Genomic DNA, 23,612 nt, shown 5'->3' with positions numbered 1-23,612 from the left:
GGGATCTGGAGATCAAAGGTCTTTGGTCTCCAGAGGAACAGATGTTTCACTTCAATCTGTTAGAGTTACGGGCTGTACGTCTGGCTCTCAAGGCCTTCCTCCCTTCCCTTCGTGGTCAGTCGGTACAGGTCCTAACGGACAATACTACCACGATGTGGTACATAAACAAGCAGGGAGGAGTGGGGTCGTACCTTCTCTGCAGAGAAGCTCTTCGACTATGGTCCTGGGCAAAGGACCATCAGATTTGCTTGATAGCAAACCATCTGGCCGGAGTCTTGAACGTGCGTGCGGACAGTCTCAGTCGCCATTTCTCGGCAGACCACGAGTGGCGTCTCCATCCAGATCAAGTCCGTTTAATCTTCCAGAGGTGGGGGTTTCCTCGGGTAGATCTGTTTGCCACTCGAGAGAACACGCATTGTCCGTTATTCTGCAGCCTCCAGTATCCGATGCAGGGAGCGTTGGGGGACGCGTTTCAAATAACCTGGTGCGGCCAGTTGCTTTACGCGTTTCCTCCATACCCTTGATTCCTCGAGTATTGAGGAAGATTCGCCAGGACCGGGCTCTAGTCATCCTAATAGCTCCGGATTGGCCAAGGAGAGTATGGTACTCCGACCTTCTCCAACTCTCAATGTGCCCTCCGCTCCGTCTCCCTTTCAGGGCAGACCTCCTCTCGCAGTCGCAGGGGCAGGTTCTACACCCCAACCTCCAGAGTCTGCACCTACATGCCTGGAGATTGAACGGGGCAACCTGAGTTCCTTCTCTCTCCCACCGGAGGTAGTGGATGTTATATTAGCGGCCAGACGACACTCCACTAAATCTATGTACGCTAATAGATGGTCTAAATTTGTTGCGTGGTGTGGAGAGAGGCAGATTGATCCTTTGCATGCTCATCTATCGGACGTGTTGTCTTTTGCTCTGTCTCTAGCGCAGAAAGGTTGTGCAGTGGCTACCATTAAGGGTTATTTATCGGCCTTGTCAGCCTTCATATGTCTTCCAGACCAACCATCTTTATTTAAATCCCCTATTGTTATTAGATTCTTGAAAGGTCTTCTAAATAAATATCCTCCAAAGCCATTCGTTATGCCGCAATGGGATTTGTCCTTGGTCCTGACTTTCCTTATGGGGTCCCCTTTTGAACCTATGCATTCTTGCCCCTTAAGGTATTTGGTTTTAAAAACAGTCTTCCTGATAGCTATAACATCAGCAAGGAGAGTGAGTGAGTTGCAGGCCTTATCAGTAAAGCCCCCTTATACAACTTTTTATGGGGATAAGGTGGTGTTGAGGACCAAGGCTGCTTTCCTCCCGAAGGTTGTTTCACCCTTCCATTTGGCTCAGGCAATTACTTTGTCCACGTTCTATCCTCCGCCTCATCCTTCCAAAGAGGAAGAAAGACTGCACCGTCTGGACCCAAAGAGAGCGTTGAGCTTCTTTATTGATAGAACAAAGGATTTCAGGCTGGAGGATCAGCTGTTTATTGGATACGTGGGCAAGAGGAGAGGAAAGGCAGTCCACAAGAGAACACTATCCAGGTGGGTTGTTCTTTGCATTAAAATCTGTTACTCTTTGGCAAAGAAGGATCCTCCTGAGGGCATTAGAGCTCATTCCACCAGAGCTAAGTCGGCCACTTCGGCCTTAGCCAGAGGTGTTCCTGTGGTCGACATCTGCAAGGCCGCAACTTGGTCGTCCCTTCACACTTTTGCAAAACATTACTGTTTGGATTCTGAGGTTAGAAGGGACGGCCATTTTGCACGGTCAGTGCTGCAGGATTTCTTGGTTTGACCATTTAGGCACCCACCGCCAGGCGTGGTACTGCTTTGGGACTCTATTCATTAGGTGAGGAATCCACAGGTAGTTGTATCCATCAGAAGAACGAGTTACTTACCTTCGGTAACGACTTTTCTGGTGGATACATTAGCTACCTGTGGATTCCTCACGGTCCCACCCGCCTCCCCGTTGCCTTTCTGGTCTTACCAAGTAATCCTTGAGTACGCTCCTCTTGGTCTTTGAGGGTGCAATAGATGTTGTATATATATTATATTTATATATGTATATATGTATATATCTTTGTGTATATACTTGATGTGTATATATATTTTAAAAAAGAGAGAGTTATATATATATATATAAAAGATTTACAGTTATTCATGCAATGTTGTGTATTTTTACAATGTAATGGGATGTTGCCTTGCTCTTTCATTGCATTGCCTGGTTGTTCTCATGCACGTATAAAATGATTGGTACTGACGTCCGCACGTCGTCGAGGACCTCTTATTGCCTGTATGACGTCAGACGGCGTCGCGTGGGCTAGAGTGACGTCCTCGTCGACCTGCAGAGACTAGTAAGAAGATTTCCGTCGAATGCTGGCGCCATGGGAGTACTCATTAGGTGAGGAATCCACAGGTAGCTAATGTATCCACCAGAAAAGTCGTTACCGAAGGTAAGTAACTCGTTCGTCTGTTTCAGAATGTTATTTTTGCTCCATATTTGTATAGCTTTCCTTGTTATTTTCTTCTTATCCTTTTTTCTTTCCCTATTACAGTTTTCCTGCCTTCACTGTTTTTATTTGTCTGTTTGGGGAAATGGTGGTGTATCTGGGATTCTTACCACACCTGTCCTGACACAGGTCATCTTTCTGTTTTTTTTAGCTTGGAATCATTAATGTTCTTCTTTACAATAATTTATTATGACATGGATATTCTTAGGGAGCTGGGAGACTTGCTTGCTGGGTGGTGCATGGAGGTCTTACTCTGTAAATAAAGCAACAATTCTATCCTGGCCTGAGTCCATGTCTTTTGAGTGCTGGGGCCTACCCTTCTGCTGCGTACAGTGCTACACTTACTTTGGGTACTCAGCCCATCATTCAGAGTGAAAAGGATAACTGTGGAATCCTTTGGTATCACCATTACTGCACCTCTCCACCAATCCACATATTTAAGAGAACTTGAAACCCATAAAAATACCATGGAAATATTCCACTAGCAACATTTTGCCAGTCAGCTACTGCAGTCATCACACTTGCAATTTAGATGTGGGCAAATAATATCAGTATGCCACCAGCATCAAATGGCAAAACAACTGCTGTGCTTATCAGGTGGGATGGTAACATCCACATGATCAGTGTTACTGCTATTTCCACTTTCTCACCTTTAGTTACCTTTTCTCTTTTTTGTCTACTACCATTACCTTGTCAGCATAATAATTATATGTAAAATAACCTTATCTGCAAACCTTTAATTAATTTACTCCTTCCCATGACACTAGTCCTTAATCCTAACTCTGCCTTTCCCCCCACCCAGACCCTTATCATAATAATAACTCTTACTCTTTCCCTTGCCTCTATCCTGATGATAACCCTTTTGCTTCGTAATACACAGCAGTGGCTAAACAATCTGGCAATTCAATGTTACCTGTCATTCCTTCATCTTACTTAATCTCATCAAAGTAGTCATTCATCTCATTTATCTCACATCAAAGCTTTATTTCTCTAAGCGGCTACACTTCAGATCAATACATAAATTGTGACTGTATCGCTGCTGTAGTCAAAGACATGCACTGGTTCCCACTTGATGCCAAAATAACATTTAAACTAGCATCTATTAACTATAAGGCATTATATCTCAACACACCTGCCTAGCCTCTTGCAACCAACAAAACATATGGAGTTTCCGAAAACTTCAGACAAATCTTACTCCTGAGTGCGAGAAATCCAACACTCACAAAGTTGCCACAGAAACATTTTCTAGTGCAGCAAGAACAATTTTGAACTTGTTTTCAGTTGGGTTCAGACATTCTTCTTTCCTAATCATCCTACACCTAAACAAAAACACTGAATCTTTCCTTCTTTTTTGTTCCCCCTGGATTATTCCACTTTTCTATTCCTCATACACCCTTCCTCACACCACTCCCTCTTATTCTTCACTTTACCTCCTATTTATGGGGCCAGTTTAGATGTTGGCTGGAGGCCCTGTTCTCTGTCAGGGTGACAGAGTAAATTATTCCTTTGCTCTGATGGCGATGCCTCCCGCTTAATTTAGAAATGACCATCAAGCTGGAGGTCACTTCTAAAGCATTTGGCAGGACCCTCTGTGACAGCGGTACCTGTCATTGCTTTTCGCAGTTTGGTGCAGTGCCCCATTAACCTTTCAAAAAGAAATTCCCAACACAGGATTTTTTTTTTTTAATAAAAAAGATAATGCTACCCTGGCCATGAGAGTCATATCCCATGTCCAGGGGCTACTTTTTGTTTTTTACTGTCCCTTTGCCAGGGTGTGCTTGGTGGTGACGGATGGTTAAACTGTAAACTTTGCACTTGTATAGCGCACTACTCACCCGTTAGGGTCTCAAGGTGCTGTACTCATACTGCTATGGAACCCCTCTTGGCTTTTCCCTGTGAGGTGCCCACTCCTGGGCACCCCCAGGGTGAAGCCAGGCATCCAAGCACTGTTGGGGCCGTTGTGGAGATTAAGCAAGCTATTGCCCAGAGTTGCAGAGTGGGACCCATTAATTAGATTAGGCACCAAGGCGAGAATTATCTGGTCCAAGGGAATTGAGCCCAAGACCTGCCGAAGCTGGACTTGAACCCTGGTCCGGAGCCAGATCTCTGCTTCAGGGTCTGCCACTCTAACCATTGTGCCACACTTCTCCACGAATAGAATTGGTTATATAGCCAATTCTCCGACAGCCCTTACTCTGTAGTTTGGCTACGGCAGTGTTGGAGTAGTCACCCCATAGCCAAACCTATGATCTGCCCTCATTTAAATCAGGCGAGTGGACCACTGTGTTGGCAGGGAGAGAACTCCGTCAACTTTGTGATGGAGTTCCCCCTCCTCCAACATCTAAATTGGCCTCTATATCCCTTGTCTTCTTTCTAGCTTGACTCCCACTTATCTTCAATTTCACCTCTTCTACACTTCACCCCACACAAATATGCTTTTACTCTGTTTCGCATAGCCACCCTTTTATACCACCACTTTATTCACTTAACATTATCTATACTCGACCCATTATCTATAATCCTACTTTACTTGATACTGCTCTCATCTGTTAATCTTCCCCATCCACACTTTTTCTTGTTCTTCTCACTCCTTGTGTCTTATCATCTATTAGTTTTCCCTCAACTATTGTTTTCGGAGCCATCACATTGTTTTAGTTGTTCAACCCTTTCTTCAGCATTCCACTTATACTGTTGATTTAGGATTGTTTCTAGTTTAATTAATTAACTAATGCATTGCTTTACTTTGTTGTTTGTACAGAGTGCTGATACCCCCCAGCTCCAGTGCACTTTTTATGCATGTGTAAATAATAAAAATGAATACATCTGAACCAATAATAGTTTTCTATTTTGACAGGATCATAAAATTGGGTTTAATATTGTATACCTTTGGGGGTCAGGTACAGCTGTCTCCAAATTTCAAGATATACCAGAGCAGTGAATATTGTGCTCTTGGCCTCGTGGTTACAGGGTCCTCAACATAGAAGATCATATGTTGGGATGGGAATGTCTCTGCATGGTGTTCAGTCGTGTTCCCCTGCCCTGAGTGCTCATCTGCATGTACCTTGTATCCTGGTTTGATTTTGGCTCTGGTGTCACGCTAATGGAAGCATGTGTGCATAGGCCTAGCCCTGTCCCTTGATATAAATAAGGTCCTAGAGTTGTCCTGTGACTTGGAGTGCACACCAAGCACACCCTCATTGACAGATAGTAGATGACTGACCCTGTCATAGGTTTAACACACTGAGTGGTGGTGGCAACATACTGTGCTTTGTGAATTTATAGTTGTGGTCAGACCTTTTTATCTGCGTCACTGAGTGAAGGCCTATTGGCCCATTTGTGTAAAGCTTCTATGTGCTTACCCAACTTCTTGTGCTAACATCCCAAGTTTATCTTGTGCCCATTGGTGTGTGTAGTCTTCGTAGCATATGCATGTTGTGTGTAAGTGAACCAGGTCTGTGGGGTCGATTTAGGATAACTATGGCCTGGTTTTTTGTACAATAATGAGGCGAGGTTGTTTTTCCATACAGTGAAAGTGTATCACTGACATTCCTGACATTGCAGGGAGGATACCTAGACAATAAAGTGAGGAAAGAGGATACAAGGCTCCTTTAGAAACTATGATAGGCCTTTTGTTGAGCTAGTGGCTGCTAATTAGTCTTTCTGAAGCACTGCCAATAGGTGGAAGGTAAAGGGGGGCCTGCAGGCTTTGCTGCACAAACTGAAGGAAAATCTTTATTTGAGACGCAGTATTTTGTCCTTCCCTGATGGCTCTTACAGTTTGGTTAACAACTGCCAGGTGCAGAGAGCTCACGCCTTTTTATGTCTCTGTTATGAGTGTTCCAGCTGGAGATAAATCTGATGCAGCCTTTATCTAGATGCCTTGCCCAAGATAAGTGAGGTCAGTGGGTAACCTTATTGCCCATCTGAGATTCACTTGTGCGTGGCCTCCCTGTCCTTGAAGACTGGCCTATGTGTAGCCAAGATGAGATCAGCACGAGCGGGGCCACACCACTTGCAGAGCCCCTGTTCGCCTGCTTAGAGCCTTCAGAGATGTGAAGCATCAACCTCGCTGAAGACCCATCTGCCTTGAGGGTGCCACAGCCACTGAAGAGAACCTGCCAAAGATGCCAGTTCACATACTCTCCCAGAAGCCAGAGAGATGATGCACGGAGGTGAAGTGAAGCAGCAGGTCGATTGCACTGAATCCACCATGGACTGTGCAAACAAACCTTACCTGGTGAGAACTGTAAACCACATAAAGATATTCCTCCTTTTTACGCCTCTCCTGGTGGGGTGTCTTTTTTGCGCATTCCCAGGTTTACCAGGTTTGGTAAATCTGGGAATGAGTAAAAAAAACATAGGAGTTGCATTTATTGCATTGGAACACCTAAACAATGCCCATCGAATGTCTTCCTATGGCAGAGTAGGGTAAAGCAGCAATTCAAGCTGCATTGCCTTACTCCATATTTTTGGAACCACTCAAAACCGCACAAAGTGGCTTTGCGTCGTTTAAAAAATATGACTTAAGGTTTGGGTCATGCATGTACCTTGTTACATGATGCAAGCATGATGTAAACCTATAAATGTGCACATAACATTTGCATAATCTGTGGTTTTTCAGGTATTTGTCAGGCTCTTCTGGAGATGCTTACGACACTCCGCCCAAAGGCAATGAAATGCCTGCTTCTCGGATGATTATTTCTACAAACTCATGAGACAAAATATAGTACTCTGGGTAGTACTTAAACCATGTGCATTCACAATAAGAGACATTATAGTAAGGGGAAACTGACATGCTTTACTCTGTACTGGATCTGTTCTACTGCACATATTGAGCTACATTAATTTGTATAGCAGAGCTTGCAGCAAAAACTGATGTCTCTTAAATTCAGTAGAACACTGTTGATTTTAATAGGAGAAGGTGGAATCAAGTAATTTAATCTTTGAAAAAACATTTGCTAACACGTTTTCGGGTAGCAAGGACGAATACACAAATGTACTTTCCCCCAGACTTGATACAGGCACGCCAGCTACCGGCCTAATGAAATCGGCCAGATGGATCAAATGAATCCGCTGTCATGGATTATGAAAAGAGGACTAAGACTAGGAGGGTGCTAAAATGAAAGCTAGCTTGCATCCCTGTTACACTTGGACCCTAGTCTGCAAATCACCTACTTTCCACTTCAACCCAGACAAGCTTAGAAGTGTACAAAAGGTGTAACACGTGCTATAAGACTCAAATCATTCTGGCGACGATAGCAAAGGTTTACGCATCTTGTTTGATGTCAACCCAGCATGAACTAGCTCTATTGAACGAATTACTTCCTCCCCTATGGTACCTTTCTATAATTAGTGTTGGGGGAGAATATGGGAAGCAGTTGATTTACCTGGTTATATCTATAATTTAATACCCACCGCGCCCACCACACTATAACTAACACTTCCATTGATAAGCACTGGATATAAAAATATACTTTGAGACCCTGCTCCTGAAGCAGGTCAAAGACCCTAGCAGAGACTGTAATATTGGCTGAAACGTGTCAATCATAATATTTCTATATAGGCACATTGTTGAGTTCATTGCCATTTGTGTGCAGAATTAATTTGTAATTTTACCATAAGGACACTTCAACAAAATATTTTATCTGCTACTAGGTAATTGTAATGTAGTAATAGTGGTCCATAGAATAGAGGCTGAAAACGAAACCATTCTCCTATGCAGAGCTATTAATATAAGAGGCAACCCTAGATACAAATATCCTCTCAAGGGTGATGAGCAGATTCTTTGTGGAAGCATAAGACCCTTCCATAAAAATTAGAAATAATTCTTAATTGCGCACTTACTTCTCAGACTGTAAAATGAATTCTATAAAATTGTTTTATGAATCTCTGGCCTATCCTACTGTGGGGTCCTAGTCACAAAGGTACATATATATTTATTCACATGTATGTTTACTATCGCACCTAAGGCCTGATTACAAGACTGGTGGTCTCAAGACCGTCAGACTTGTGGTGGTCAGACCGCCAAAGCTGTGGCAGTCCGACTGCCACATTACAACCCTGGCGGTACGACCGCCAGGTGACTACCATCTCCGTCAGGATCTCTGATCCCGACAGGATGACAACAATCTTGGTTGTGATCAGCCAGGGCACTGGTGAAGTCAGCGCCACCCTGCTGATTACAACCTTGTTCTCCACCAGCTTTTTCATGGCGGTCTGACTGCCATGAAAAGGCTGGTGGAAAATACATACGAGTGTGTTTATGTGTGTGTTGTATATATGCAGATGTGCAGAAAATAACATCCTGTTTATTACCATTGTAGAGGGATGGGCTGTGGTTCAGGAAAGGGGAAGCCTCGAGTGGGTCACGATTCCCCTCTCCTTCCTTAACAGTTATAATAAATAACAGATTATACTCTGCACATATGCATGTATGCGTTATACCAAGGCATATTTTCTTTCGTAATTGTTTTATTAGAGGTATGTAACCAAAACCAAGACATAAGAGATTAAATTTGTGCAGTAGATATAATAAAATTGAAGAGGCCACATAAAAGAATTGTTTCTCTGTGTAAACGTTATTGTAACATACAATCTGTAAAGCAGTAAACACTTTTTCTCATGTTAGTTTCACTCAATTGTGGATATAAACTGGAATTTGACATTCACACTGTAATAATAAGCGTACAAATGTACATTTATTCGTACAGTCACAAGTTGCATGTGTGGTGAACCAAATTTTCACCACCACAAGTATATATAATTTAAATGTCGAAATTATTAAATTTATTTAACATTAGTTCCTATGGGGTGTTACCTATTTTCCTGACTCCATTGTTTCCATTGGGTTGTGTTGCAATACCAGTGGTTCGGCACATGTGGTGCTTGACTTATTCCCAAGCTGGGCTGGAGTATATTTGACTCTGCTTTGGCACCTATAGGGCTGAAAGGACTTTAGAAGTGTAATTTCTGAATAGCATTAGTCATCCAGGGTCCGAGTTTCTATTGGTATGCCCCCCCCAACCACACTCCTCCTTAAATTGCTACCTTAGTAATACTTATGACAGATTGTAAATGACAGATTGTAAATAGGCCTCCTTAGACTGTAGTTGTGAACAAACACACTTATATAACTTAATATTTATACTCCTCATTGAGATGCTGTTGTCCATTTTCCATTTTCAAAAGACCCTACAACAACTAAATCTAGTCATATAGGAGACAAAAGACTGTCTCCTCAATTATCTTGAATTAACCATATTCACTACAATCTAAACCAACCAGTTGTGGGGCCTGTTTAATGCACTTGGTGGTTCTATGACTCCCGCCATCCAAGCTGGTCTAATCACATCAACGGTCCCAACCACAGAGAAAGCCTTCTTATACCAGCACCCCTCATTTCCTTGGTGGTTATTTTATGTCATGGTATGTCATGTTTTAAGTTGTATTTGTTATGTTATGTTATGTTATGTTATGGTGTGTTATGGTATGTTATGGTTATGTTATGTGGTGGGTGGGATGTGAAAAAGGATGAGGTTGTTGAGGTATGCTGGGTCTTGGTTATCTACAGCTTTGTAGGTGTGTGCCAGGATTTTGAAAAAAAGCACATGTGGATTGGGAACCAAGGGAGCTCTTTGAAGTGTTTAGATATTTATGTAAGGTGGAGTCGAGTCAGTGTTAATCTGGCAACTGCGTTCTGTCCTACTTGGAGACTTGTAGTCTTTTGGTGAGTTAGACTATGATACATGTGTAGAGGGTGTTGTAGTCGAACCTGCTGGTGAAGAGGGCTAGCAGGATGGTTCTGCAGGTGTCCATTTGAAGATGTTCTGAGCAATCTGGTGGTATGGAAGCTAGATAAAATCACATTGGCCTAGTAGGACATGGAGTTTTGGCTGTCGATCATGATGCCTGGCAGTATTGGAGGGATGAGGAGTCCGTTCTAGCTCGGTGGGCCACCAGGCCAGGGACCAGAGAAAAGTGTCTTTGTGCCTCAAGGCAGACAAGTAAGGGCTTAAGATGACCAATTGGGTGCATCCAGAGAGGGAGGAGCTGATCCATCATAGTGCCAGGCCAGCATTCCGGCATCTTTACAACATTGGATGAGGATTGTATGGGAGTCGGTTTTGATGTCTGTCAAGAGGTCTAGTAGAATGAGGGCTTATGTGTCAGCTTTGCTCATGATGAGGCGGATGTCAGTGGCTGCAATGACTGCTATCTCAGTGCTGTATTGGATGTACAGCAATCTGAAGCCAGACTGAGAAGCATCTAGGAGGTGGTTAGCATTGAGGTATTTGGCCAGACCAACATTGATGAGCTTCTCCAGGTCTTAGACTGGGTAAAGAAGGAGGGAGATGAGCATGTAGTTGGACATAGTCAGGAGGTCCACTGATGTTTCTTTGAAGAGTGGTAGGATGGTGGCATGTTTTCAGGAGGCCGGGTAGGTGGTGGTAGAGAGTGAAAGTTTAGTATGGGTTTGATGCCTTACCAGATGGGGTTGAAACCATTGTTGAAGATATAGTTTTGGCACAGGTCCGAGGGGCCTCCTGAGTCGATGGAGCACATGGTGTAAATGGTTTCTGTGATAGTGATGCCTAGCCAGTAGGTTAGGGTGGGTTCTGGAGTATTGCTGTTCTCAAACTGTAGGAAAATGAGTGAGGAATGGGCAGTTACGTGTTGAAGTTGTTTTAGATTTCTTTTTAAACAAAATTCTGCAAGTAACTGAATAATTGTATAGAGAGTTCCTGGGAGTTGGTAATGGTTGTAATGTTGGTAAGAGGGGGTCAAAGATGTCTTTGGCAGAGTTAGAGCTGTTCAGTGAGGTCTAGCCAATTGATAGTTTTGAGGCGCTGGTGGTAGATCTGGAGGGATGATTTGTAGAAGTATTTTTCAGTGTTATTATAGGAGTGCTACCACCATCATCCAAGCTGGTTGCACTGACACTTTGTGAGTCGGTAGTCTGAGCAGGAAGGGATCCATGTGTTGAGGATCTCAATGGCACATGTAAGGCCAGTGTGGTGAGGTGGGGAGTCGAGACCAAAGTTTGGAGATCTATGTCCTCAGGGATTTTTGTTCCGGTGGTATTGGGAGGTCTGTGTGTTGGCGGTTCAGGGTTGTTAGGGGCGATGCATATTGAAGTGAATGAGGGAGTGGTCCATCCAGGTGAGAGAGGTGGGTTTGTCTACTGTAATATTAAAGGGGTTGGTGAAGATGGGATTAAGGAGGTGTGTGGTCAAGTGAGTCGGTGTCATTCACCTACTGGGTGAGTCCCAAGGTGCTGAGGTCTTCCAGGAGAGTGCTGGATATGGGGGTCAGTCTGGTCCTCTAGGTGGAAGTTGAGGACACCAAGCAGGAAGAAGGAGTTTGATGTGAGGGCCAGAGGGGCGATGAGGTCTCGAGTGTGGAGCTAAAGTTGGATCTAGGTCTGGGAGGGCGGTTGTGTAGAGGTTCTCCATGGGTTGTGGTGAGTGAGGTGCTGATTTTAAAGCTATGTGTTCTAGCCATTTGCTGGTGTGTACTGAGGTGAAAGATCAGCATTATTCACTTGTGGTAGACAATGGCAAGGCCACCTCTGGGTTTATTGGTTCTGTCTACTCTTGTGGTTGTACCTGGGAGCTGTAGCCACTGCTATGTCCAGGCAGATGCTGGATTGAGCCAGGAATCAAGGTCTGCAGAGGGAGAAGTTGTGTAGGATGTCCCAGATTTCTATAGCGTGCTTTTTGAGGGAGTGGGTGTTGAGGAGCAGGTAGGTGAGGATGGGGTGTGTGTTGTTTGAGGTGGTTGAGCGGTTGATGCAGCTGTATGTGCAGTGGTTAGAACTGCCAGTAGAGTTGGGGTTGGGCAAGACAAGCAGCAGATTGAGCAAGAGAATACATCTTCGGGGTGAGGGAGGCCCAGGGGTAGTGTGGGATGCGTGCCTGTGTAGGAAGCTGGCTCTTTATATAATGGACCAAAATGAGGTACACTGTGCAAAGAGTCCACGCAAACCCCTGAGGTATCACAGAGGCACAAATGACATCCCAACTGCTATCTTTTGTGGTAGTATGGTCGAGCAGTTAGGCATATCAGAGGGTAGTACTAAGCATGTAAGGCACACACTCATACAGTAACAGAGACACACACTCAATAAAGAAATCCAACACTAATTTATAAAAATAACTCATACTTTGATATACATTTTGGTACCAAGATCACCAGAATCAGATGAGTACTTTTCGAGCTTGGAATTTTTAGAGTTCTTAAAAGTTGACAGTGCAGTTTTTGGGTTTGGTAATGTTATTCTAAGGGGGAAAAACTTGTACTACTTTTGGATACTTCACAGCAACTTACAGGACTGTTCTTATGCACTTAAGAAGAGTATGGGGCAGGGTCCAAGGCCACACCAACAATTCACCTCGGAAGGCTCTGGGGCATACAAGCACAGAGGTGTTGGGTGTCCAAATTCACTTTAATGGGAAATTGTACGGTAGGGAAGTTGCTGCAAACTGGTCCTGGAAGGTCAGTCCAGGGCAACTAACAGGGGGGGGCTTAACTCTTGGGGCCCTCGAGCACGTGGGGACACCATCGGTCCACTTCTCCTTAGGCTGTGGGGCTTGGGTGCAGTGGTGTCTTCTGGCGTCGGGTCCAGTGCTGGAGTTACTCTTGGTTGCAGAAGGGGCCTGCAGAAACAGTCTGCAGGCGTGGACTGGGGGTCCAGTCCGACCAAGCCAACAAGTGGGCTGAAGACTCACAAGGCTGGGAGACGTGCCAACACCCTTGGTCCTATTCTCCTCAGTCCTGGGCAGACAGGTGCAGAGGTGCCCTGAGGTGTCAAGTCTTTGTTATCGGGTCACTTGCGGTTGCAGAGGGATCTGTAGAAACAGGCAGCAGGTGCCATTGTGAAGGTGGACTTCATCTCTGGAGGGCCTGAGGACCATGCTGACACCGTTGGCCCACTTCAGCTTAGGCTAGGTGGCTCAGGTGCAGTGGTGATGTCGGTCAGCGGGTTTCTGGCAGTCCCGGTCCTCACAGTTCTTTCTTGGGTTGCCTGCAGATGCAGGGAAGTAGCTCCTCTGCTCCAAGGGAGGAGTTCTTGGCAATTTGAGAAGCATGGCAGCTGTCCCAGGTTCTTGGAGGCTGTAGTGGCAGGAATGGTCAGTTGCTCCTCGAGGGTCGGGTGCAGCAAGCAGGCTAGCATTGTTGACACCAAATTCTCCCCTGTTCTCGGGTTCAGCAGGCTTCTTATCCACTCCTTCTTTTGTGTCCAACGAAGATCTGACGATCTGAAATCAGGGGGTCCCCTATATTCTCAATTTAGGGGGTGTTAAGTGGAGTGGGGGGCAATAGCCAATGAGCTACCTACACTTGGAGTCACTCCAACCCCTAAATGACCACTTTCTTTGGGGAGTGGTGATCACCCTTTCCCAGAATTCCTAATTCCACCACACACACGTTGGCGGAATTTCTAAGGCTGTGTGCATTTCAGGCTGGTCACCCTAAGGGTGTGTCCAGCCTGGAAAGGCATCACGCCTCCTGCATAGCTAATTTTCCCACCTGTCCAGGTGTCAGATGGGCGCTGGGGCAACAGGGTCGACACCTTACTGTGAGGAAGGCCAGATTTACATAACAAAGGCAGTGGGCTTCTCTGAAGCCTCCTGCCTTGGAGTGCAAGTCATCCTGCAGGCTTTGTTTTTGACCTCCAGAGAGCAAAGGCTGACACCCTTGGGGGTCAGATTCCCGTCATCCGTTGATGGCAGACTGTCTAAAACTAGTCAGTGAGCTCACCAGCAGCTGGTAGGTTTTGAGGGGGCACCTCTAAGCCACCACTGGAATCAATGAGGGTTTATTAATACAAGATATTTGGTACCAAACATTCCTTTTTTCAGTGAAGCCATTATGTTTCTGGGAAACTCTTATTGACCAGTGTCCAGCATATATACTGCACATGGCTTCCCTGTGCACTTACTATGTCTAAGAATTGACAAAGACATAGCAGGGACATATCTACTCTTGCAGATATGACCACACATGTAATATAATGCACCCTGCCTAAGGGCTTTAAGGCGTGCTGTAGAGGTGACTTACAAATATTGCATGCAGTGTTTAGGGGACATGACACACAGGCTATGTGCCATGTCATGTTTGCACATTTGGGGACCACCTTGTCACACAATCTGCATGAGTTTGGTGCTGGGTACCTCAGAGTGGCACAAGTTGTGCTGCAGCTCTTAATGACCCTCTGCAGTACCTAGACCCTAGGTACTAGAGGTACCACTTACTTGGGACTTACAAAAGGTTCTACAGGGCCTGGTCATTTGTGGATCAAGTGACCAGGTGTCTTGTTTTTGGGAAGGAACATTGGAACTGTGGATCTGGTTAGCAGGAACCCAGTGCTCTTTAGTACACGTTGCATCAAAAAACAGGCAAAAAGGTGTCAGGATGGAGGGGTACTACAACCAGCACCCAGCCTCCTACAGCCTGTGCTTGAGAGAATTTAAGGTAGTGGTAGAGTAGGGCCTAAAGCTGCTGTGGAAGGCTGGCAGACCAGGGTTCTTAGCGCTAGGTCTGGTCAAGGCATGAATAGGTGCAGACAGGCTTTCCTTTGGTGCACAGTAGATGGTCCTCACTGTGGCTGCCAATAAGAGGCCTTTGTGAGAGGCTAGCAGCACTTACGAGATGCGTGAAGGGTTGGAAAGGGTGGGAGAGAGCAAAGTGGGGCAAAGGTAGGAAAGAAGGTACAAAGTAAAACAGAAAAAGAGAGCAAACGAGACACAGATGCACAAAAAGAGAGAGTAAAAGACATAAGAAGCACAAAACGAGAGACCAGTAAAAAGCAAAAAAGGGACAAATAGAGATACAGTAGAAAGAAAAAGAGAGAAGACAGACCAGAAATGGGTGTAATTGGGCTGAAAGTGTTGCAGGTCATAGGTATGCCGGGGTCAAGGACAAAGACAAGGGGCGGGAGCTGCTGAAGCACCACCCAGCAGACAAGTCCGTAAGTCTGGCAGAGGGCAAGCTGCCTCCTTCAATGGGAACGGAGACATGGGAATACCATCACCATGTGTAAATATTAGCCTATATGTGTGTATGTGATGTCTGCTTCACATGTCTTGATACAAGCATGCAGGTGTCTATGTACATGAATCCAAGCACTAAAGACCCTCTTTCACACCGTCAAACACTTTCCACCTGTGAGACATTCAACCACACTCAGGTTTATGTTTTTTTTAATTTGGAACATGGTGTTGTGCGGCCAGTCCACAAGGAGTTCTTTGTCATTCCATACTCATAAAGGGTCTGCTTGTACTTTAAGAGCATTTCACTCTGACGTAACTGGGACTTTGTAGTCTCCAATAAAGCCTATGGTCTGAGGAGCTCATTCTCTCCTTTCACAGAGGAGGCCAATCACAACTAGGCATTCCTTCTGCAGCCAGCAGGGCCTTGAGTCATTGGGCGGTGCAGAGGCTTTCTGTAGAGGAACCTGGAGTGACAGTAGTAACATATAAGCAGCTACAAACCGAATAATACATTTTGGGAAGCGCTAACAGTCTTTTCTGTTGAACCGAAATTACTTCTTTTAGTGCTGGCAAAGCACTGTACAACAACCAGGTAATAACTGAAGGTGATGGCATGTGTCTGTTGGCGCACTTATGTGTGCAGGACCGTGTCACACCCGCCGAAATGCACACAAAGCATCACACATTTTATTGCATATTATGAACAGCGACATGCAGGGTTTGGGAAAGTGTTTACATGATGACCAAGTAACATGTATTTTCTTTTATGGGTATGTGAGCTTTGTCAATGAAGTAAGTACACTATACAATGGTAATGCAGAGAGAAAAAAGAAAACCAAAAACTACAAGACTACAAGGAGTGGGGGTGGACTTTGGGTTGTTAGTTATTATCATTTTTTATTATACCCTCTGCCCCATACCTGCATCAGTGCAACTATACAGCATACGTAGATTTGCCTGCCACTCCTAACATTTACCTGATTGGGACCCCCCAAGAGAGCGTCTCTGGAGTGTCTCCCCCCCCTCGGGTTTATCAGGTGCCACCAGCACCAGGTGAAGCTGAGACTCAGCTTGTTCTCTTTTGGTCCATCCACCGCTCTCTAGCACCGCATGCATGGATATAATGACACCTCAGTGAAACAAACCACCTTCTATGGACCAGCAAGAAACTGACGGCTTGGTGGTCTTTGGTGTATTGACTGATGACAAGAGTGCCATTAAGTGGACACCAATGGTCAGAGTTATCATAGATTTGGGTTGCCTTTGCATCAAGCAAGGTGACACATGGCAACATAATCGTTAAGTCAGATTTAACAAGCCATGCAAGGCCGCCGTCCTTGGCCCTGCATGGCTTCGTAAATCCAGAGTAACACAAGGCAGTGCTCATCCATGGCTTGCATTACTGTGCTCCGGGAAAGCGTTGCATGGGTGGAGTGTGGGTGTTCCCAAGGACCCACTTGTAGTTTGGTGCATTGCCAGATTTACCAAGACTGGCAAACCTTGGAGTGCATCAAAATTGTACGCCATCCCAACAGAGGAACAACCAGGAGAAATATATTTTATTTCTCCTCGTTTTTTCCCCCTTCTAAGTGTGTTGCCTTGCTGTATTCGTGATAAGATGCCCATCCCTCCATTTCAGAACACTAATAAAAGTCTCACCTTCTCACCCAGTGTACGGCCTCTGGATGTTTAAAGCACAGCTGATGAACACCAAGAGGACTGTGCACGCTATAAAATTATTGCTATTAACTTAGGCATTTCTGTCCAGGGGCTCTGTTTCAGAGCTGGAGTAATGGTTTGTGTGAAGGATAATGTACTTTTATTTTTAGGTCTGGCGTTAGTCAAGACCTTTTGATTTTATAAAAATCCAATGTATAATATATTTAATTAAAGGTCCTTTCAGCCACCTCTCTTCACCCAGTGAAATGTCGTTCACATTTTGCTTCCGTCCACTAAAGCATGCAGCAGTGGGTCAGCCTACTTAAGCCTCAGGTTAACATCACTTGCAGTGACTGCATTTTGCACTTTCAGAGGTCGGACATCCACACACATAATATTCCCTCTAGTGGCAGTGTTGCCTGATGTTCCCGTAGGACAGATTTAAAGGAAGCCCACGGCACTTTCCAGCTTTGTCAGTTCCTGTCTCCTTCCTATTCTGTTCTAAATTCCTTTTGAAGTGGACTGCTGCTTTTTCACAGTATACCATATTGTGTTTCTGAACTTGGTTTTCCCAATGGCTCTTTAATAAACTTTGGCCAGGGAGGAAACCAAACTTTATCATATTTAATTTATCTTGCCTTTGTTCCTCATTTACCTTTTTTCCACCTTTTGTTCTTTTTCCCTTCTTTTCTTCTATTTTCCTTTATTATTTCTTTTGCTCTTTTTCTTTTTTGCCTTTTCTCTTTCTTTTCTTCTTTGCCTTCTTCCCTATGTTCTTTCTTTTTGCCTTATTTTCCTTTTTCTTGCCTTCTTTCTTTGTGCTTTGCTTTTCTTTCTTTTTTCTTTCTTTCTGTTTTCTTTTTTCTTTCCTTTTTTCTTTATTGCATTCTTTATTTATTTTCCTTCTCTCTTTTTTCCTTCTTCCTTTCTTTATATTCATCCTTTTTTGCTTTCCTTCTTTCTTTTTTGCTGTTTAATTTTTTCCTTTTTTCCTTTTCCTTTCTTCTTTCGTTTCCTTTTCTATTTCCTTTTTTCTTTCCTTTCTTTTTTGTCTCTTTCCTTTCTTCTTTGGCTCTTTTCTTCTTGCTTTCCTTCTTTCTTTTTTGACTTTTTCCTTCTTTCTTTTTTAGCTCCTTTCTTCTTTCTTGCCAGCTAATGCCAAACCAATAGTATTTTTTAGGTCTGTGTTAACCACGACATCTTGATTTTACTAAAAGCATGCATAGCATAGTTACTTCTAGGGGTTTTCAGCCAGACTTTATCCATTGGTCTGTTTCTGCGCCATTCATATGCCTTTCACCTACTTCAGCAGCCATCAAGGGGCAATGGAAGTCCACTTCAGCCATTGACTGACTTCACTATGAGTTACAGCATGCTGCCCTTTCACAAGGAGCACATCCTCGACCAACGTCCCAACGTAATTTTCTTCAGTGCTGGGTGTACCATGGTAATGTGTATTTTTTGAGACCAGAAAAACATTAGTGCCTTTAGCAATTTTTTTTTTTTTTTAATTTAGCTCTAATGAGGGCCCATTAGCTCATTAGACCTATAGCCAAGACCTATTGGCTATGCCAATGCTTGTTGTGTTACTGTTGCTCCTCTCCACGAGGTGTTCATTACCTTTTGACATCAGAGCATGGTTTATATAATTCTAGATATTAAAATGCCTGAGTTTTGATTAAGAGAAACGCTCAGGCGTTTGTTGCCTATTAATGCCCCCCTCATAACTCCCATGGGATATTACAGACTGTGCATTTGTGCCTCTGCCTCCTGGACATTTCTCGCATTGCTTCAGTATTTGGCATCTCGCTCTTCCATCTCAGCTCCTGTTTCTTTCCGGTTCAGCTAAGGTACATGTCTATTTGTGTGTCTCAGTCAGCAACCCCCCCTCACTCATGTTTGCTCTGCTGTTTTGGTAAACAGGAAGTGTCGGCTAAAGCAGCTGGCTATGGGGATTGTATACTGTTAGTCCTACGCTCCGGCTTCTAAGTGGCACTCGCCGGAGCCCCCTGCCCCTACCCTGGCCTCTGATGGAAAGCAACAGGCCTTCTGTCAGCTTATCAGGTGTCTGACATCTGAGATGAACTCACTCATTTAGAAAGTGTGCAGCGAGCCAAGTGACCAGCAAAGGAAGCTTCTGTGTAAGAGTGGGGTCGCTAAAAGGTTATTCTAGTTAGGGGCACTGAGAGGCGATGTCTCTAAACGTCGTCTAATTGTAACTGTCGACTCAAATGTGCTTAACCAGCTTGGCGCATAGCTTGGTGCTTAGCTGTCATGACGGTGACTTTCAGCGGGCTCCGCCTTCCCAGCCAGCAACACGTGGACTTGCACACTTGATCCTGTAGTTTCACTTTTTTTCTACTAGAATTAAGGGCATACCAGGGGATCAGTTAGGGGTGCTCTCTGATACCACTACCACTGGTTTCATGGTTCAAGCAGATAGGGGCATGACTGTGTCGTAACAAAGGTCCCCGCAGTGCAGGGGCCCCTCTTGAGTCCCCCGCTCTCCAGGGGCCCCTTCAGCACAGTGCACTGTGCACTGGCGGCAGGCCCCTAACTGGGTCCAGATGGGAGAGGGGCCCCTCAGGGTCTTTGGAGGGGTCCCCTTCAAGTTTCCTTACACCACTGGTGCATGAACTGAAAATAGATGTATCCCAAAGAGATTTTTTTTACATTTTGCCAATTTCATTCCTCGATCTTTTTGGTAGATTGTGTGATGCCTTACATCTCTAAGATGTTTTAGTTGGTTAAGCAATGCATTACATCACTTCCTCTATCCCTGACTTTTTAGTAAATTGCAGTCCTCGTGCAGTCCAGGCGGTATTTGTTGGCCTTTCTTGACCATGAAATTCGAAATATGTATTCAAAATATGACGGAGCCTTTTTAACTCCTTCTGTTAAAGAATTTATAACTGGGTCACAAAAACAAATAGAAACATTTCCTTTCTGTAGAAAACACTGGTCAGTATATCTCAAATGGTTTCCCGTTTTAGCATTCATTAGGCAAGACAGAGGAATGGATTTTTAAAGTATATTAATGATTGCAGTGATGAAGAAGAAAGTACGCACTTATTCTCGTGAGGTACACATTCTGTTTTTTAATTATTGTTCTAAGTGTATTGAATTACTTTATTTTTCTTTTATACTTTTTTTTACTATTTAATTCAAAGAGGGACTTTGTGGGTATTTGTATTTTTCATCGAGCTACAAATTGTATATTCTGTATACCGACATAGATTGTAACATCTGTGAAAACCATACATTATAAAAATAAAAATGAGTTCATTATTGTTTTTTTCATCTAAACTAGGATTATAATACTATGGGTCGAATTTTACTTGGTTCATTCACACCAGTTGTAATAATTACATGGGGTAATCAAGTGTTTGCAAGTTGTAACAGAGCTTTAAATTGTGTTGGGGAGAATGTATCATTTTTGTTTTTGAAACTTTTGAGAATGTGTATCAAGGCTTAATATTTGGTATTGCTATTCTCAGGTACTTCGAATTTTATGAAGGCCCCTTCGAGTTCAACTCTACAAAATGTCTGGAATTAAGGAAAGATATAATGGATGTCAAAGTATTGTCAATGTAAGTAAAAATAAAAGCTGTCACGCATTATCAATACCCTACACTACAAAAGAAGGACTTTGTAAGTGCATTAGAATTGATATCCAGGTGCGGTGTATAGTCAATATGTTGGGATAATAATAAATATAATTGATACTTAGAGGTCTTGGATGTACCAAAAATGAATACACTATACGCATTAGCCCATGCATACTTTAAAAAAAATCTAGTTTTAATAATTTGTCAACATGGTGCTATACAAAAAAACTCACTGCAGCGTCAAAGTGGTTTAAGTCCATGGTTTTTCACCCACTCAATGTCAAAAATAACTATTTCAGTGCGATATTAGCTCGAACCGTGCACCAGTGAACTAGGGACAGCGCAGTGAAGTTCTCTATTTAGGTATGAAGAATACATGCCAAGATGTGATTTACAGCTTAACAGACTAACATTTAGAAAGGAATTTGGCTGCTCCTTTCAAAATCAGGTTTGCCGGTAATTCTACATTAACTATGGATACCAAGTCTATAAACATCCTGGGGTACACATATTCAATACTAGGGGGTTCAGCAACCACGTATGATCGTAATCCGAGGTAATCAACATGGAGCTCATATAAGGAGGGGAGGGAGTTTGATCAAGAGAGAATTGGGAATTGTTCTTGATTATTGGGGGATTGTTAATATTTAATTGTTTTTGTCTTCGATGGAGTACTGCATGTCTGGTCTTACATTTATTCTAAAATAATTTTAAAGCATCTTTCAGACATTTATATGCTACCCGGCCTTCATATACAAAGAAAATTATCTAATGTGGGATGTCTGCCACACTCTTCCAATCTCATACCCAAAAATGTTGTCATCCTAGAATGGGAATTTACTGCAACAGATCCTACCTGATAGAGCCCAGAATTCTGAAGACAGAGCAAAGTGCTGCTGGAGCATCCTAAACACTGATATGCCCTCACCAGAGGTACTTTTGTATGTCTCGGGCTGTGAGTAGGTGTGGGAAGAAAGTATATTATTAATCCACATATCCCGTTGCATCATTTACCAAGATTCGAGGACATTGACAGGTACAAAGTTGGAGGAAGCAAAGTTTGGTGAGTTGAACTAAATCTGTAGAAGAGATTCAGCCAACCATGGTCCTAGAATCTTTTCAAAAGATTCAACAACTTCCAGGGAGAGGGTGGTTATTCACGAGTCTATAAAGGACTAGACATCTCCTGTTTCTGTTCAGGCTGTGCTATGCTGCACAGTGAGAATTAGTGCCTGTGTGCGGCCTTATTGACATTTAATGTAAAGGTAATAGTTGACTGGTATAATGAACTTGCAGTTAACCTACATCAGGAGTCAATCGTGGTAAGTTTTTGTAAATGCCTAAACACTGTTCTCTTCCTGAGTCGCAGTCGGAGTCGGAGATTTGAAAACTACTGTTGTCACCGGGACACCTCTGGATTTTGACACCTTCCAAATATTGATTGACTGAGAGGTAGCTTGAGATAACTTCAGTATTAAGGGCCTCATTTTAGGGTGGACAGTACCAGAATATCTATATAGGGAAAAAGGCAGATAGCAGTGTGTCAGAAGGCTGTGCCTCTGATAGAAACACCCTTTTGGGGGACACACGAAAATCAAAGAAAATGTCCACAATAAACTATAACATCTACCACAACAGGGGCATTTTCAATGTGGAACCAGAAATGTACCTCCATTTTCAGGATACATTTCCAGGCACTACATTGGTCTGCTGACAAGTGGTGGAGATGGAAGGAATGGCTGGCTGATTGTCCCCCACCTCTCGCTGTTTTAGATGCCGTGCATGGTCCACATATTGTTGTTCTGCCCGTATGCATGTCTGAGTCACAGGTGTGCATGACTGTCCTGAAGTCTGCCAGTCTCCCTCTTTTGCCTCAAGATCTAATTCTGTGACTGCAGTTTCCCTCTATTTTTCATCAGAGGGTACTTTGAGGTTTCCAGAAGCCTCACAACATGCTTTGAATGTACAATACATAATTAATATACAAATAGAGGTAAAGGAAGGGTGACATGCATTGTCCACCCAGTAAAGTGTTAATTCAATTGTGACTGTGTTTTCACAGGTGGACACAGCTTATAAGATTGGTTTTGGCGCCTACTTCTTTGAGAATGAACATTGTTACTGAACATTCTTACTGTGATTTCCATTTCTTGGATAAATCACAAAATGTGACTGTTTCCATCACCATGCTGTAGCAGGGCTAACATTGTTAGTGCGACTCTGTATCTCTTCTCGACCCTTCTCTTCTGGCAAAGTGGAGGACTGTATAGATTCATTGCAGGGCAGGTGTGATAGGAAGTAATACTGGGTAGTCACCTTTGGCACCTTTCACTTTCCAGGTGGCACCAGAATACTACTTGATGCAAAGAAACTAGTCTTTTAGCCATCAAAGGAAAGTTTTGACAAAAAGTATTGAACCAGTCCTGAGTCATTGTTAGTCGCAATAGAATGAACGGTCACATTAAATATACACATTTACTCCAGTATTGGAACTTTCATAGATTCACATGCTGGAATACTTCCCCGTCGTCGAGATGGGAGTCCCCGGTGGAATATAAAACCAGGCCTGAAGATGTATGCACACAATACATGAACTAGGCCTCAATACAATAACCCATCATAGTCGTTTTGTAAAATAGACCCAAACTCAAACGTGAACCAATCAGATTGCCTCACCCCTCCAGAACCTCCTGTGAGGAGCTGCCTTCCCTCAGATTTTCCACCGCATGTTGTGCTGAGGAGTCTCCTTTGAGCTCTGCTCAAAATTTTCTGGCAGAAGACCTGTTTCTACAGTTGTTTGGACATTTATACCTACTCTGGTGATTCAAACTGGCTGCCATGTCAGAGACACCAAAGAAA

The 23,612-nt window shown here is 43.7% G+C and overlaps 1 protein-coding gene across 2 annotated transcripts in view; it reads left to right on the top strand.

Annotated features, from left to right (window-relative positions):
- Positions 1 to 23,612, top strand: part of ST8SIA5 (ST8 alpha-N-acetyl-neuraminide alpha-2,8-sialyltransferase 5) — a 341,938-nt gene that overhangs the window by 173,830 nt on the left and 144,496 nt on the right. For both annotated transcript variants that reach the window (XM_069218874.1, XM_069218872.1), the window contains one exon: positions 20,643 to 20,735. In XM_069218874.1, coding sequence (XP_069074975.1) covers positions 20,643 to 20,735 — 93 coding nt within the window. The remainder of the gene's footprint in view (positions 1 to 20,642; positions 20,736 to 23,612) is intronic.

Source organism: Pleurodeles waltl, chromosome 1_1, assembly GCF_031143425.1.
Source record: "Pleurodeles waltl isolate 20211129_DDA chromosome 1_1, aPleWal1.hap1.20221129, whole genome shotgun sequence".
In the NCBI taxonomy this organism is placed as follows: Eukaryota; Metazoa; Chordata; class Amphibia; order Caudata; family Salamandridae; genus Pleurodeles; species Pleurodeles waltl.
This window is presented reverse-complemented; position numbering and strand designations above follow the sequence as displayed.